We start from the raw sequence: 18,585 nt of genomic DNA on the forward strand, positions 1-18,585 counted from the left end.
GCTGATGGACAAAAAGGTGATGGACTTTAAGTGGGAATTGCTTGCCAAACAGCTCCATTATAAATGGAGTGTTAATTTGAAAAAAGTATGGTGTACTTTTCCCTACCTCTTAGTATTTGCCTATTTGGCGGTAAAAAAAAAAAAAAAAGAGCAAAAAGGTAAGAAAAAGAGCAAATTCCAAAGCAAACCCAACGAACTGGCGCAGTCCCAAAAAGAAAGAGGGAAGCAAGTGGGTAAAGGCTATTCCGGAAATAAAACCATATGGTCGAGGGCATTCTAGTAAACAAGAGCCAGCTTTTTTAATTTGCAGGGAAGGCGTGTGCCTGTGTAGAAACACAAAAGGAAAAGACAGTCTAGACAGAGAAAGGGAGAAGAGGAAAGGAAAAAAGCTTCTTTGTGCTCCCTCTCTCTCTCTCTCTCTCTCTCTCTCTCTCTAGCCTCTTCCATGATCCGCAATTATTTCAGGGACCAATCTCTCCTTCTCTCTCCATTAACATATAAAAGCAGAAACAGCTAACGAAACCTGCTCCAAAAAAAGAATCTGATCATATATTCATTTAAGAAAAAAAACATTTTCCTGTTGTTTTGTTTGACGTTTCGCAAAAGAAAAAGAGCGAACATGGTGTCGGCGAACCGTGAGATGGTGGTCTTCTGCTTCGACACCCTTGTCGCTCACTACAACAGCGAAGATGCTCCTCTCCCGGCCTTCGATGAGGGTCACCAGTAATTCTCAACTAAAACCCTGCTTCCTAATGTTTCATCCATTTTCATCTTCTTAATTTCCCGAGTTTCGGATTTTTCCTGCTTTTTTGGAGCTCGATTTCGTCGTTACAGTTTGTTTCTTGATATTGAGTCCTATTATTAATTTATTATCCGGTTTGCATTTAGTGGAAGGGTGATTTTTTTTTTTTTTTTTTTTTTTATTCTCTTATTCATGATGTGTTGGATGTTAGGATTGCTATCTTCTTCACCAAGAGAAGCTGCCATTCTTATTCGCTGTTTAATTTTGTTGCAATTTTGTTTCGGCGAAGATATTGTAAATCAAACCATTTTAAGATTTCCAAAAATTAAAAGACCAGAGTAATGAAACTTCACTCTGCTGACTGATGTGATTCTTTGTGATTGTTTAGTTGATATTTTTGGAATAAAAATAGTAAATGAAAACGGTGTTAAATGGTGACCTGAGATTCTGAATGCGGAGTTTTTATGGAGATGAGTAAAGAGAGGGTGCCTTTATTTGTTGGAGAATTGCTTTGAGGGTAATGATGAGAAGGGTTTAAGCCCTGCAAGATTAATCCTATTCTAAATTGGGTTGGTTAAGTCTGGTATAGTCAAGGGTCAAAATCACCGTGGTTTTGACTTCGCCAATGGATAAAGCGTGTGGTGGGATTTTTTGGTTATTGGCTTACTCTCATGCAGAAAGTACAGTTCCTATGCAGGAAGTCCTTCTTAACTACTGGCCTTTCTCTTATATTAAGCAAAATGTGATATGGGACTTGCGTCTATCTTGTCTTGTTGAAGATGCCTCAATATGCTTTCGTGTTGAATCAAGAACTGAGGGAGGTAACCCCTTTCTTTCTAAAGAATCTATAATTTGAAGTTTGGAGAAGCTTTTTGATACATGTGGTACTTTCATGTCCACTTTTCCTTAACAAAATATGTGTGTGTAGAGAGAGAGAGAGAAAGAGAGAGTCGGCCCAACTTTCCCAAATGCCCACCACCAGTCCTCCTTTCCGGGTCTGGATTTTCCACATTGTTTCAGTTGTTGTGGTCGACGAGGAAGAAAGAAATGAATAAATGCTCTTTTGGGAAAATGTATACTAACACATTATGTTCTTCATTTCCTTAACCACATGAGTGAGCCAATTAGTTGCTTAAAGGACTAGGATGCCAACAGCCGTTAGTTGAGTGTATTTACTTTAACCATTTAGACTTTTACTTATCATGTTGGTTGAAGTGTTAAGAAAACTGATTCAAAATTCTGCTGAATAATAGCAATCTTGCATTTGTAGCTCATATTATGGGATTTTGGTGGATTGTATTCTTTTGTCATGTGTCTTACATTCATGATCTGTTGTTTTGTCTTCAGACTTGGCATTAGTATGGATGTGTATAAAAATGAAAACTATAAATAAATTTTTTAATGTTACCATATTCATGGCATGTAATGGACTTGAGTTTGTGAATAAAATTTACTTTTGATCCAAATATTTAATCTGGCATTTCAATTTTATTACTAATGCACAACTTTTGACGTAATACTGATAGTGTTTATGCTTGAAAATTCAAAAATTTACAACTAGCATATCAACTGTACACTTACTAAGTATCAACACCACCATGCATATCATTCTGGATGTTTTGTATTTATGTCAGCAGCCTCTACAGTTGGTAAACCCTGATTTATTTTGGTAGCTAACTTCACCATTTCATAGTTTTGAGTATATTTTTGTGCCAGTACTTATTGTCTCAATCACTTGCATTCACAAATTGTTCATCTTTTAGGTTCTAAACCTTTTTTTTTTTTGGGAAAGGAAGGGGGAAACCCTGGTGTGGAGTTTGGAGACAAGAAAAAAATTTAATGTTGATATTTTCTTGATCGCTTCTAGCTTCTATACTCGGGAAAGTTTTATATATCTTAGTGTTTTAGGAGTTCTCAAGCTGAAACTGAAATGCATGGCTTTATACCTGTTTTTTATATTTTGACCTGATTTATATTGACGTTTGAATGTTCTACAGTGTACATGAAATATCTGCAATATTATAAATGATAGATGTAATGTTCTTATCAAGTAATATTTCTTTTATATCATCAACCCAATAAGCTTTATTCAAATTCTGCTGGTTAGAGCTATGTGAGAGCCCTTATTCATTATATGCTTTCATCTTTAGTAAGATCATCACGAACTTTTGGAAAGACATGATTCAAACAAACGTGCTCACGCACAAACCACACATAAGTATAGGTATGTACTCTATGTATTTATCATTGGATAGGAACAAAGTAAATATGATGGGATACATATAATATAATTAGAAGAGAAAAGGGTATGTATCCCATCATATACTATATGATGGGACCTTTTTCTTTATTTACATAATATGATGGGATACCATTATCACTTATTACTTTTCGCTTTAAAAAAATTAAAGGACCTTTTTACAAAAAGATAAGGTTCCAAAGTTCATGTTTATACAAGCCATTTCAATGTTTTGGGATCTTAGGATTCAAGAAAAGCAAATTTTAATGAGAAAATGTGATATCCAACATCTTTCTTTCAAATTATGTATTTTGCATGGGATATTGGTTGAACAGTTAACATCCTGACTATAGATGTTAGAGGAGTACAAAAAAAGGTCCTTATCTTTTTTTAACGCGAACAGTAATAAGTGATAATGGTAGCATTGTGACTCTTGAACGCCCTTTGTTCTTGGTTTTCTTAGATAGCTGAGGATTATAGTATAATAATTTTGACCAACCATATGGGCTATATCTAGAAAGGTGTCTGTTCCACAGGAAGATAAGGAAGTGGCATCCAAAGCCCTAATAAAGCTTGATAATTGTATGTCTCCATGGTTGTAGTTTAAAAATATGCTAAGTGTTACTATGATATGTGTGTTTGTGTCTCAGTGGAGAGGTGCATGATTTTTTCTGTTGAGTATTGGTTTATAGAACCTTGTTTATACTTGTTTTGGACCTCTATTTATAGCTTGTCAGTGCTAGAATGACTTTGTATGTTTATTTTTCTTCCAAGTGCACCCATTGTATTTCATGGTACTTTCATTAATCTTGTGGTAGATGTATCGTAACAGTTCGCTAATATAAATACTTCTGGGAGGAACATAAATGCGATCATAGGTAATTATTTCTCCATGTTGGCTATTATTGGAGATTACTTATTGTTGGTGGATATTCCAGGGAATAATTGTACTCATTTCTCTAGATGTATGATTACTTCTTTGTATAAGAAATTTTGAATTGATGACTCGAAATCAAGAGGTCAAAACAGTCACCCTAAACCAAAGAGTGGGAAACAAAAACCCCTTGAAATCCCGGTTGCATTAAACTCTCTAATTAAAAACACACATATCTCCTTGTACACAACTTCAAATGCTTTGAAACTTGTTTTTATTTGAAAGATGACGTTTTGAACTTCAAGATAGACATGATTTAAATTGTGCATTTATTAGGCCGACCATGATGGACTTTAGAACCCAATAGTTTGCCTCAAGATCTCTTGAAGTTGGCCTTTCACCTTCTGTTGAGCTTGTAGACTTACTTGGGTTGATTTTTGGGCTAAGTGATTCTTGTTGGACATACTCGTGTCACTCTCATTAATAGTATTAACTTTCTCAGAGCGACCCATGATTGGGAGGTGGATCTCGTTATCTCGTTCTTTAATTTCTTGTACTCCCTCAGATTGTGATGAGGCAGTATAGACAAGCTTTGTTGGGTACCTTCCAAGAGAGTGTTCTATCTTACTACAATGTCTTTGTTCCCCATGATAGCACTAATTTCTCTTGGAGGATTGTTTGGCGGAATAAGGCCCTTTTGAGGGTGATGTTCTTTGGTTCGACAGCTACTTTGGGGAAGATCCTAACCATGGATAATTTTAGAAAGCGTCATTTTGTTGTGGTTGAGTGGGGAATCAGTGAATTGCCCTTTACTTCATTGTGAGATGGCTAGTGCCCTATGGAATATACCATTTTCAGCCTTGTAGGCTTGGTTTGGGTTATGCTTAATCGAGTAGTAGACTTTTTCGCATGCTGGAAAGGGAATGTGTTAGGTTTTTGGATGCTGCTATATGGAAGATGGTTCTGTCCTGCCTTATGTGGTGTCTTTGGAGGAAAAGAAATGATCGATGTTTTGAAGACCGTGAACGGATGATGGGGGATCTTAAGGATTTTTTCCTTAAGACTCTTTACCTTTGGACAACTGCTTTTAACTGTAATATTTCTAGTTTTTATGTTTTTCTTCTCCTAGTTAGCTGTATCTCTTGACTTCAGGGGTACTTGAGTTGCGCCTTCTGGGCTATTTAATAAATTTATTTATTTATCAAAAAAGAAAAAAAAATGCTTTTACCCATGCAACTCATGGTGAACCAAATTTAGCAAAACAAAGACCAAATATTCCTAATATTGAGGCTCGATTCCAATTTCCAGTCCTTTGAAAGCCCAGACCACCCTCCATTTTTGTATGCTTGTCCTCACTTTTTCTAATGACTGAGATTATTATCAGTTGATGTTTCAATCATATTGATTGCACTTTGCCATATTACCATGATTTGCATTATATCATAGACTGCCCTCGTTTTTGTGTGTTTGTCATCAGTTTTTTCTATTCAGTGATATTATTATCAGTTGATGTTTCAATCATTTTAATTGCACTTTGCCATATTGCCATGGTCTGCATTATATTTAGGTTGATATACCTGACATGTACAATTGCTTTCCAACTTTAAAATGGAAGATGTACAGAGTTAAAATGCTGAAGTAGACAAAAGGAACCCTGACCTTCTTTATGTTTACACCAGCTCAAAATTTTAGCTATGGTTAATAGGTTTGACTTTGCAATATTAGAGTTATTCAGATTATCAATGCAGATATCTTTTCTTGGATATATATATATTTTGATAAGTAATTGCAATTTATAAAAATAAGCGCAGAGGAGCGCAATCCTTATACATGGAAAGTACACAAGAGAATCCCTATAAGGGACAAACAGAGAATAATTTTAAAAAGTCTACATAAGTAAAAACATTCAAACTATGATGGGACGCCATCCAAATATATAACGTATTGAGCAACTGCTTCCGCAGCTCTACCACAGACGTCTCTACATCTTCAAAAAGCCGTGCATTCTGCTCCCTCCAAATACACCACAATAAGCACAGAGGAGCTAACCGCCAAGCTTCTTTAGTACGACCACACCGTATCGCTGGTCCCCAACTATTCAACAACTCCAACACTGATCGTGGCATAACCCACTCTACCCCAATAAAATAAGAATGTAGCTCCAAAGATCCCGGACGATTTTGCAGTGAAGCAACAAATGATCAATAGACTCCCCATTCTTCTTACACAGACAACACCGACATTTCTCTTATGCAAGTTATCATATGTCAATATTTTGCCAAAAGCAGCTGACCAAAAGAAGAAAGACACCCTTGTTGGAGCCTTAACACACCATATATTATTCCAAGGAAAAGAAGGAAAAAGATGGGTCATCTTTCCTAATAAGCTCTTCATAGAAGGATCTCACCTCAAATAAACCTTTTTTAGAGGGATTCCACACTAATCTGTCGCCCTCTCCATGTCGAGCCGAAACAAAGTATAGTCGATCGAAGAAAGAAATGACCATATCCATCTCCCAACCCTGGATTTGTCGCGTAAAAAGAACATTCCACTGAATTACACCATTATGAACAGCCAAATTATCCGCCACCTACGCATCCTTGTTCCTCACTATACTAAAAATAGCTGGAAAGCATTGCTTCAAGGGTCTATCCCCACACCACCAATCATACCAAAAACTAATATGTGATCCATTCCCCACTTCAAAACGAACAAAATTGCGAAACTTCTCCCACCCCCTCCTAATATGTTTCCATACACCCACTCCAAAATAACCCGACACCTCTTTCGAATACCACCCACCCTTTAGACTCTCAAATTTGGCATCAATCACTAATCGCCATAAAGCCTCTCTCTCCCTACCATATCTCCACAACCACTTACCCAGGAGTGCTCGATTGAACTGGATGAAATTGTGAGCTCCCAACCCTCCTGCATGCAAAGGAGTACAAATCTTGTTCCAATTCACTAGATGAAATTTGGCCTCGTCACCAATGCCACCCAAAAAAAAATCCTTTTGAATTTTATCAAGACGATTAGCCACCCTCACTGGAATAGGAAACAATGATAAGTAATACGTAGGAATATTGGAGAGTGTACTATTAATAAGAGTCAACCGGGTACCCTTCGACAAATACATTTACTTCCATCCCGCCAACCTCCTTTCCATTTTTTCAATAACACCATTCCAAATAGAGGCGGACTTGTAAGAGGCACCCAAAGTGGACTTGGATATATATATATACGGGCACATGCGTATGTGCGTGTGTCTGCATGTGCATGTTAAAACCATGTGATTTAGTGGTTCAATTTGATGTCATGTGCTTGAATCTGGACTATGGTATCTGGTAGTTAAAATTTTGATTGAGTGCATTGCATATCTCTCTCTCTCCTCCTTGGCATGTATATTTTTATTTGCTAGAGTATTTATAAGTCACCTACATGAACGGCATCAAGCCCATGACTTAACCAACCTTCACCCTTTCTTATGGAGAGAGGAGATGCCAGTTGGCCCAAAGGCCATTGGTTCATGAATGCAAACATGCACTTTACTCTATTGAGGCTCATGACTTGCTTTTCACTTTTACTCTTGGAAATGTTAATGATTATGCCTAAAGCCAGTTCATGCAGGGCTTCTAAAACATTGACAGTTGATTACCAAATATTTTTTATTTCTCTTTTTATGCTATAAGATGTCAATAAGAAATGCAGTAAATACTTATAATATACATTAGTCGATATATATTGGAAGAAAGTTGTCTCCTTTATTCCATTACCTCTCTTCAATCAAGTCATCGAAATGGAGTGGTGGCAGAAAAGTTTTCCTCTTCAATCCTAGAATGCTCCATGTAAAATGCACCTTTCTTCCTTGTCAATGCTTTGATTAAGATATAACTAATTGAGACTTCTCTGTGCTAGAAACCTCTGAGATGAGCTGTGAAATAAGTTCTGCAAATAATATGTATTCTTTTAGAATCTTATGTTAATGGAAATAATATCTGATGGGATCTATACGTGAGTCCAAGGATTTGGTGATTCTTTCTATGATCAAATAGAATTAACCGAGACAATGTAAACTTTTTATATAAAAAAATTGCCTGGTTTGTAGACTAGCACTGGTTGAGAGAATTAGTTGTGGAGAATTGTGCAAAAATTGCATATGCCAGTAATACCCCAAGGATGGTTGTTAATGATGAACATTGAAGAATTTAATGTATTTAGTAATTTAGAAGAATAAGCTGATCGAGTGCAGGGAGCCTGTGCCCTTTGGAGTAATCCCTCCTTGATTAGAGGTTGGAATATATATGAACCTGATTTATTCAAAAAAGAAAAAGAAAAAGCAGATTATGTTCATTGTTGACAATTTCCAACTTCTTTTCTGATGAAGCGGCAATAAAATGCCATTTTTCATTGAAGTTGCTTCTTGCATATGCCTTTAACATGTGATAAGTGATAAGTGTCTCATTTTTCCTGTTTGCATCCTGTTGTTCAGAATTATTTCTTCTGCTGACTCATATTATCTTTAATATCTTATGTTGACCACCTGACTATTATTGGTTACATTAGACATTGTTTTCTATTACTTGTATGGATCTGAGTTGTGAAGTAATTTCAGCCAGGGCTTTCTTTGCAATTTTTTTCTTTCTTTCAGACCTAGATAATGCTGCTGAAGAGGTGCTTACTTAACTAAGATGGGGATGTAGCTGTCACACTGTCATAGTGTCTTTGCTAGTTCACAATACAACTTTGAAATGGGCTTATGCCTTAACTGCCATTTTTCTTCATCACTGAAATGAAAATTTTCGCTCTTAGTTTAGTTGTAGCATCTTCTCCAAATACATGGCTTGTGTATTTCCATTGGTTTATTCTTTTCCTTTTGGTTTTAAATGGATCCAATAACAGCATTACTCATTTCCCTTACAACATTTTTTTTTATGGTAATTGGATATATGTTAATAGTGTTGTTCATTACATGTTTTTATCAAAGAATGCTATGAAGAAAGAGATGCATAGCTCTGTAATTTGCACACTAGAATTTTCTTTTGCATGATATCCTCATCTAACACAAACAATACTTGGCCCCAGCCCATTGTTTGTTACTTGGAAGAAAGCGGTGAATGGTGGGGAGCCTCGTTTACGTGGATGTATTGGAACTCTGGAAGCTCGTTGGTTAATTAATGGCTTCAGGGACTATGCTCTAAACAGGTATTTTCATAAAACATGTACTTGGCATGTAAACTATTTCTCCCCCCCCCCCAAGTCTTGGACAATATCTATGATAGCCATTTGTTATGTTCATTTATATATTTATGGTGTGTGTTTTTCATATTTTTGGCAATTGACAGTACTTTGGAAAAGTAAATTTTGGTGTTAATGAGATGAAAATGAAGGAGAGCAAACTATATTATGCTGTTATCTCAGGTGGTTTTGGGAAGTGTGGTATGTGTCAAAAGAAAATGTACATGCTAGGAGTGAGGGAAACTAAAGAATTGAGAAAAAAAATCAGTGTTTTGTTCTCTGCTTTTTTCTGCTATCTTTGTAAGCAATTAATGCATACTAAGTCATTGTAAGTAGATAAAGCTTAAATTATAAATCATAATGGCGTACTCTAAAAGAACTAGAAAATCATAAAGAAATTTCTTGAATAGCCACTTAACTATAGTTAATGAAGGGCATTGAAAAGAAAATGGGGAACACATGACATAATGAAATGAGTGTTTAGCATGGTCCTTATCTGCTTATTGGGTAGTGAAACTGCCTTCTACTAGGGGTGTAAACTGACCTCCTCAGGTCTGAAGAGCCTCACTGTTGACTTCTGACCCAGGGGGTGGGGGGTCGGAAGGGGAAGATGTAAGACCGAACCGGCTGTGGGGGTCGGTTTAGGCCAATCACCAACATGGACAGGTATCAGTCGGGGAGGTTGGTTGGGCTTTGAAAGTGCGGCCTGCAGGCACAGATCAAACAAGCTTCAGCTTGTTTATATATTGATTAGGAAATACGGAAAAAATTTCAACAAAAAAGCAAAGAAAAGAAAAAAATTTGAGATGGGGAGATCTGTAGATAGAAATAGAGTACCTTCAGAAGAGATGTCTTCAGACAGCAGACCTAAAGAGAAGATGAGATTTCTTTTTAGACCACCTGAAAGTTTGAACATGCAGTTGCGAATGGTGAGAAACGAAAAAAGTTTTTTATGTTTTTATTTTTTTGAGAGGTGAAGGGAAGAGATGGACTGTGGGGAAGGGAGAGGACGGCCATGCAGTGGCAGAAAGGCTGTGACAGTGAGTTTTGTACTTTTTTGGATGCAGTGCTAGGGTTTTTTTTTTTGGCTTAGGAGAGGAGAGGGAGGGTTCTGGAATCTGCTGGAAGACGAGGAGTCCGGGTCCATGCAGTGCTAGGGTTAGTTTGCTAGTCTGGTGAAAAAGAAAACTTATCTTCATATACTATAGGGTGTCAGATCGGAAACCTACTTATGTCCCCATGAAACCAAGTTCCAACCCGACAACCCTTTGGAAGTTAAAAATATAAACCAACCCCCCAACTGAGACTGACGGAATCAGACCAAATTCAGTCGGGGTCGGTTGGTTGGATCAGATTTTTGGCATTTTTTAACATCCCTACTGCCAGCATCTTGGCTTGAGAATTCTTACTTTGTTAAAAGAATTTAATGTTTGGCCTTGTCAATAAATGGTTGCCACTGAAGACAATGCTGCTCTCTCTTTGTCAGCCGAACTAACACTGAGTTGGACAAGGTTTTTTTTTCCCCAGATATGGAGCTGTTAAATTTCCTTATCAAGAAGTCCAAGGGATACATGCTTTGTTTGAATCACTGCCATATTTCAAAACTATTATAGGTCATGCAGCCCCTGGGCCCCTGTAAAGGAAATAATAAAAATTTGTTCGGATTGCACATTCTAAAAGGGGGATTCCTCCTACCTTATTTATCTCAGAGATTAAACAAGTGGGCCCATGGCTCTTTGGATTGTATTGTGATTGAGATCTCGATTTAGGTCTGAGGTTAAGCTGGGTTGTGTTTGCCTCATCTAGTGGCTTGGCTTGCATTGTGAACGAGGATATTAAAAATATTGTTTTTGCTATGTTTAGTCCTTATCCTGTTGTTATTCCTGTTGCATGCCTCTGAATCTTTTTCTTTGTATCTGTAATATATTGCAGTGCTTTGAGGGACCGCAGGTTTCCCCCCATACAGGCTAAAGAGTTACCTTATTTGGAGTGTACAGTTTCCATTCTGACTGATTATGAGACTGCTAACCACTATCTTGATTGGGAGGTATCTGCCTGTTTACTTTTTTTTTTTTAACTTTTGTGGCACTTTAGGTCAGGATATATAGACATATCTAGTTTGTTTTCCTCTGCTATGATCCATTGCCTGCTCATACAATTTGATAGCATTTCTTTGCCCCAAGGATACTTTTCATCGGTTGATCCTGACAGCTTGGTGTGTTATTGTCTTTGTCACTGTTTAAGGATGATGTTAAAAGTGGGATTGATTGAAATTGTCAAACGTGTAATTCTATGAAGAAGCTGATTTTAGATGTTCTTGTGGAATATTGTTTTCCCCTGTAGCTACTTCCAAATGCATCCACGATAATGGGATGGATGGAATTTTTAGTTTGGTTCATGGCCTTGAACCATTGGAGGTTCATTTAGCTCTTCAACGTGGCACAATGTGGGATAATTGTTTAAATGATTTAATTGGTAATGCTAATACCATAGTGTAGCTTGATGATCAGATGCTGAATCTAATTATATTATGAGCAGCATAAAATGGATTCACAGTGGGAAAATACTTATGTTTTGCTTAAGTGAAGTCTTGTAGTATGTCTATTTTTGTTGCCTTTTCTCACTTTCTGAATTTAGTGAGTTCGTACTGCAGGTTGGAAAGCATGGTATAATTATTGAGTTTACTGATCCGGACAATAATACAAGGCGAAGTGCGACATATTTGCCTGAGGTGGCTGCCCATGAAGGTAACAATTCTCACTTTGGTACAAGTCCCTCAATAGCATGAACATTTGTTTGGTTATTTTTTCGTTGTGAAAAAAGATGGTAATTCTTTGACCTATACAGAGAACTGATTATACTATAATCTTCTTGAATTATATTAGTTCTGTGTCAAATTTGAGCTTGAGTGGATGAACAATAAGTCTTGGTTTATCTGTTTATCAAAAAAAAAAAAAAAAAAATTTGTTACTTAAGCTGCTTTATTTTTGTAACTGCACAGGTGGTCTTATTACCACTTTCCTTTGGTGGACATGAATGAAGGTTTTAGTCGTCCCAAGGGATTGAGTTCAACCTTAATGTATCATTTTTTTTTTTTTTGGTCTCTTATTCACCAGTTTTACTGCAAATCTGCTTTCAGGGTTCTCATTGGTGCTCTCATGTTTTAGTACTTCCAAATTTTGATAAGGAATAAAACTTTTATTAAAACAAAGTGTAAGGCGCTCCTTAGTACACGGGAAGTATACACAGGCATCACCAAACCAGCCAAAAAGAAAAAAGAAAAAGAAACCCACAAACCCACTAGACCCTAAAACCTTAAGACTGACCGACAAAAGGCACATAACATTACGTCATGTGAACCTTGCATTTCCAACGCCTAGAGGGTGCGCTTGCATCGCCGTAGTTAATGGAGCTTTTCAAGTTCAACAACTCCCTCCTGCCTTTGGTCTTTTGGCGCGCTATTATTTTTTCTCAATGAAACTCCTCTTCAATGGCATCCAAGATTGCCAAGGACGGATCTTCGCCATGAACACCATCCATCGCTTATTCCAAAGGCATGCCAGGATGTAAAATACCCAAAGTGAAAGGGGATTCTCCATCATCCCCATTCCAAATCTCGTCACGATGATCCCACACTACGATTTCACCATATGGGCCAATGCCTACCGGCCACTTCAAAAACTATATCAGGCCATTAATCTTGGAATCCTCACCCTTTTCATCATTTGGAGTGTTGCAACCACCCAAAAGGGTTGGAATCCCTTCCATCCCAGCTTCCTTACCAACAAGAGAAGATGATGACGTAGCCGACACTTCAGGTGAGAGAAGGGGTTGCATAGACAGACTCAGATTGAGGAACTCCCTTCGATGGATACCCCTCACCTGAACAGATTGCTTAGCAACCTTCAAGGAAGCTGGCCTCCACTAGAATCAAGCAATGGCTGCGCTGCAGCCACCGAAGATTCCTTGACAGGCAGAGGATCCACCCTCTTCGAGCGCTGGAGAGACTTAGTCTCACCGTCAATATCTATCCTCATTACCGCCACAGACTCTGCAACTAAACTCTCATCCAAATGCACTGCTCTGCCTTCTCTTGCCTTGTATTAACTCTGGAAAGGGTTTGATACCAATGATACTGGAAGAGAGAGACGTATCCTTTCTCCCAACTCTGTCTTCCTTGAGTATAAGACACCGAATAAAAGCGAGTTCTGCCTGGTGGAGGTGGGCTGAATCTGGAGCTCGATAGACCCAACACCATTGCTAAGACTTGAGGGAACCTTCCAGTGACGCTGAAGACAGCATCCCTTTTGCCGTAGCAAATAACTCAGCAGCAGCAAACAAAGGATCAAGAGAGGATGTCGGCAAGGGAGGAAAGACAAACCTTGGAGCAATAGGGTTCTCGAACACCTGCGAAGATTGAGCTACGTCCTCCATCACTGACACCATGAAGCTATCTTTTGCGACCACCAGAACAGAATCACACCTACCAGTGAAAGCAGACCTTACCTGAGAAGACCCACTGGCGGATTCTAGATCTCCGGTTGCAGATGAAAATAGCGCCATGACCTTCGACGACGAAGAAACAGCAACTTCAAGCGACAATGCAGACCCGGGATCTGAAGAGAGCCTAGGACCTGTAACAAGTCTCGAACCCGGACCAACATTTGTACCTGTGTCGCCCTCAACAAGACTGGAGCCCATTGTCTCACAAACTGGTTTGGGCTTAACAAGAACAGGCTCAAACGAACACCTCTAAAACCCGCAGAGGGTAATTGGTCCAGCCCAAAACCAACCACTTGACCCACTTCGGCTTTTAATCGATCGCACGTCTTTCTCCACGCATACCTTAGAATCTTCGTCTGTGAGCAATTGACGGGATTGCCCTTCTTTTTCGCCTTCTTCATTGACCCAACAATCCCCATTGAGTCAGCCTCCGCCCTCTTTAGATTCTTCTCCAACTCAGAGCAATCCACCGCCAATCTTGGATTCTCACCTCCATTCGTCCACTCAAAACAATCTGCCACTGGAAACAAATCAAGATGACCCAAAGGCAGCGTCTTTAACTCACCAGAGACCGCGGCAGAACTAGCTGTTGCATGCACCACTTCCGCGAAGGACCACCCAGACGAAGAAGCCTTCTCACCTACTCCCATTTGCTTCCCCTCTGGTGAAATCTCAACAGAACCCGGCAGGCAAGAGTTGGCTTCAAAAGGCACCAATAACTGACGCAGCTCTCCTACAAACCGATGCCATCCCCACCCTCCACGACCCTCGGGAAGCCAAATGATATCTTTCCAACCACCCTCTGCATAAACGGCCACCTCCAGATAATGGCTGGCCTTATTACCACCCCCACAGACCACCAACACCTTCTCATCCTCACAGTAAGACTTGACGAAGTCTTCTTTACCCGGAGACTTTAGCACCTCTTCAACTGTATCCACCAGCCAAACAGAGCCATTGGACACCCACAAAAACAAACCCTACAAAATCCTTCCTCCTTTCCTCCAAACAAAAGTTTGCCTTATCAACTCTCACCAAAAAGAAGAATATTTTGGCTTCCACGGAGAAACGCCCCTCCATATCAACACCGCATGGTATCTCTGCGCGCAACCCCGCTCCACCACCAGCCGGAGACCAACACCAGCCTAGCTTAGAACTAACAAGCCAAAACCAAACCAGAACACACGACCAAAAATAGAGCGCTATGTGAAAACCCACCAGCCAAGAAACACCTCGATCTAATACATCATCCGAGCTTCAACGCAGCGAGAGAGAATGGAATCCTAGCGGGACGCGCCTACACACTCCACCGCTGGGGTGAAAGTGTCTAGAAAGAAAAGAGGAGAGAGGCAAGAGCGTGAACTTAGTACTTCCAAATTAAAATGATCAAGTATAGAACAGAATAAAAAATCAGATGTGCCTCTTTCTGCCACATTCTGATGGAAAGCCAGGTGACATTATGATTATCCTTTTTGAAACTGTATATTCATTTTCTTTTTCCAGGGAAGAAAAAGATGTTTATTCAAAGCTTACCTTGAAGTGTTTCCTTTTTAATCTTTTTGTTCCCTCTACCAATAATTAAGTTTGTGTGAAGTGTGGTTTTGTTCAGCTGACCAAGTTTCCATTTCATGTGTCGACTTGGTTTAGGTTGGACAAAAACAGAGGCAATAGACTCGCTGCTGCGAAAAGCTGGCTACAATGGCACTATTTCTGAGTCACTCCGGAAGCGCATACGACTGACCCGTTACCAGAGCACACTGTTTACAATGCACCACAGTGAATATGTTGCCTATGTCAAGGAAACCAGGGGAGGAGCTCCGTCTATTGTTGGGGCTAAGCCCGGGAACCATTGATTCTTCAAAATATCTTTTGCTAAGACCATAAAGGCTACTTTGGTCTAGACAAGAGAATAATTGAATTGAATTGGGTGGGACTGGATTTGTTTGTCTTCAAGCCCAGACACCCAGGTAATTGTTCTTACCTGTCCATATCATTCTTCAAATTCATTTGATTTTGGAGAAAGAAACCAAAAAGAACAGGTTTCCTTGATTTCCATACCCTAAATTCACGTTTAGCAGCTTCTCTGGGAAAGCTATGCTGGTGAAAAATGGTCCTGGAGTGCTTTATCTAATTATGTTTATCTTCGGCTCCAGTATCCAATAATAACTGTTGGAATTGTTCTATTTTAGTTGGGCAATCTCTTAGCCGGTGGCTGGGGTTAAAACTCTTTATTCAACTTGAGCACTTTTAGTGACAATCTTTAGACCAGAAATACAACTCCCAACTTTTACAACCCAATCCCGTGTAATCAACGTCGTCTTAAAAGTCACCCTTGCAAATCTGATTGTGTTTGTTTTGAATAATATTCAGAATAATATTTAACTTTTTTCAAAAACAAATTTTATTTTATTCTACTTTTTCAAATTTTTCAAATTTTATCTCACAAAGTCAAACATCGTAATTCGCGCAGTGAATTCGAATTCAACACTCAAACGGACCATGAATGTGTATGGTTGGTTCGCCAAGAAAAAGAAGTTTTCTATTATTGCTAATTATTCCTAGGAATGCGATGCTTGGGAATTTTGCGCATCTAAAGAGATGACCAAAATACTATAATTTGATAAATGTGTCTCTAGAACCTTCTTTTTCAAAACAAAACCCTTAGGCAAACGGATCCTCTCCATTTCAAATGAGATAAAGAGGAGCTGGGTAGTTATAAAATAAGGGGCAAAATTCTTTAAAAAATTGAAATGACAATTTTGTCCCTTGTTTTATAACTAATCAGCTTCTCTCTATTTAATTAAGAAGATCCGTTTCTTGGCTAATAGGGTTTAGGAACTAGTATATTTACTATTGTGCCACATGAATAAATGGAAAACACAATCGATAGGAGTGATGCCCTTGCTAGCCACGCACAAAACAATGTTCTTTCTTTTTATTGTTTTGGTATTTGGGATTTGACCTTATTTTTCTTGAACTTTTTATCGTTCTTGGCGTGAAATTTATTCTTCTAGATACTCTTGTTAACGTCTATGACGTTAACTTTTGTTTTTACATCAAAAGAATCATTTCTATCTCTATTCCTAGAATCTTCTTTGATGCAAAAATGGCAGAGATTCTAAGGAATATTTTCTTTCCTCATGTTTGAGCCTTTTCTTGTAGTCATTCCATGATGAGGGCAATTTGTTTATAATTGCTCCCACCAAGAAACTTTCAGCAATATCAACTCTTATTGTTTTAAGATCTCCAACGATAAGCAGTAATTCATAAACTTGAGTTAAAACAAGCTTATCGTTAGACATATCGAAATCCATAAAATTAAAAATTATTGAAACTTCAATACCTGTCTCTTCGATTTTGTACTTTGTCTCTAAGCTCATCCAAATTTTTTGGCTGATGAAGAAGTCCGATACACATCGTAAATGGAGTTTGACAATGCGTTGAGGATGTGTCCCTTGCAAAGGAAATTATCCTCCTCTCACTTCCTCTGCTTCTCTTTCAATTCATCATTTTCTTTTGGAGTGGGCTCCGGAATATCCTCCAAGTCATCTTGAAGAATATAAGCAAGCTTCAGAGTAGTGAGGAAGAACAACATCTTTTGTTAACAACGAATGAAATTTTGTCCGTCAAAACGATCAAGATGTGCGAAGTTTGGGTTCATCACTTTAATTGATGAAAATGCCTACATAATACAAAATTACGTTCTAAACTGTTGGAAATATATATATATATATAAAAAATATAGGAAAAATTATGAAGGCAAGAAATATGAAATTTAGACTTCAAGGCTCAATCGTAACGACGATATCTTTAGAACGTATGTTGTTCCCTTATAAGTGCTACGGGTATATGACAAAATAGTCCCCACGATACAATGAAGCCCAAAATTTACTCTAGAATAGCACTTTTTAGAACAACAAGAAACACCCTTACGGAGAATTGCACAAAAAAAATTTGTAGGAGACAAGAAAAAAGCTATGTGCTTGGGTGTATTTTTGCATATGACGACAGAGTCATATTTATAGTGATTTTGGACCATTGAAAAAATGGTCACAAATTTGTAACCACCAAAACTTACTTAATATATACACTTAATAGCATATTTGTAACCACAAAAACCCTTAAATAACATATTTAATCTCATGTAAACGTCAGGATGAACTAAAAGTTGCTCAAGCAGCAAAAATCGCACATTTGATAATTATTGACGAACTTGAAATTATAAAATGAGCTAACCAAATTGACACTTTAAAACGAGCTGGAGATTTTTGATGGGGTTCTTCATTTTCATTTTATTGATGCTTGGTCCTACTTGTTTAGTGCTTAAAAATATTATAAAAAGATGATCCAATTACTCTTAACATAAGGTTGCTAATGTTGCTTATAAAATGATTACATCATTCAAATTCATATTCAATTTATACTTGATGAAGGAAATCATGGGTACTACCGATGGTCTTTGTCAACATTTGCAACAAAAATCTCAAGACGTCTAGAATGTTATGCAATTATCTTCTAAAACAAAAGCACTCATCCAAAAGTTAAGAAATGAAGATTATGATAATTTGCTTGAGAAAGTAGTCTCTTTCTCCTTACAATTTGAAATTTACATTCCAGATTTGAGTTCTGGTTATGGTAAAGGCCTAGGTTATTATCAACGGGATCACATCACAGTGGAGCATCATTACCGTTTTGACATATTCAATGCAACTATAAACTTTCAATTCCAAGAGCTCGATAATATGTTTGGTGAAGGGGTAGTAGAACTCTTGACACTTCGTTCAGTTTTGGATCCAAAGGATGCTATAAATTCTTTAGCATTGATGATATATGTAGTCTTACGGAGAAGTACTATCATCTTGATTTTTCTGAACATGAGAAAATTAATTTAAGATTTTAGTTGAAGCATTTTGGACTTGATTTGCTTAATCATCCGAAATAATAATAAAAAAAACTAAAAAAAAAAATAAAAAATTGTCTTCCATTGTA

General features: G+C 37.9%; 1 protein-coding gene across 1 annotated transcript; it reads left to right on the forward strand.

The window, feature by feature from the left end:
* The first annotated feature begins 329 nt into the window (after window positions 1–329).
* On the forward strand, window positions 330–15,889 carry LOC133879703 (uncharacterized protein At2g38710). Its single transcript, XM_062318405.1, has 5 exons — window positions 330–723; window positions 8,941–9,060; window positions 11,026–11,140; window positions 11,747–11,840; window positions 15,244–15,889. Exons 1-5 carry the CDS (start codon window positions 620–622, stop codon window positions 15,447–15,449), a joined length of 639 nt encoding a protein of 212 aa, XP_062174389.1. The 5' UTR covers window positions 330–619; the 3' UTR covers window positions 15,450–15,889.
* The last annotated feature ends 2,696 nt before the right edge of the window (window positions 15,890–18,585 follow it).

The sequence above is a fragment of the Alnus glutinosa genome, chromosome 10, assembly GCF_958979055.1.
Source record: "Alnus glutinosa chromosome 10, dhAlnGlut1.1, whole genome shotgun sequence".
Classification (NCBI taxonomy): Eukaryota; Viridiplantae; Streptophyta; class Magnoliopsida; order Fagales; family Betulaceae; genus Alnus; species Alnus glutinosa.

Bases quoted from the DNA above. Each gene is read 5' to 3' on its own strand.
- LOC133879703 (XM_062318405.1), top strand. From the start codon at position 620: ATGGTGTCGGCGAACCGTGAGATGGTGGTCTTCTGCTTCGACACCCTT. The intron at 724-8,940 runs GTAATTCTCAAC...ACTTGGCCCCAG, and splicing joins GCCTTCGATGAGGGTCACCA to CCCATTGTTTGTTACTTGGA. The intron at 9,061-11,025 runs GTATTTTCATAA...AATATATTGCAG, and splicing joins AGGGACTATGCTCTAAACAG to TGCTTTGAGGGACCGCAGGT.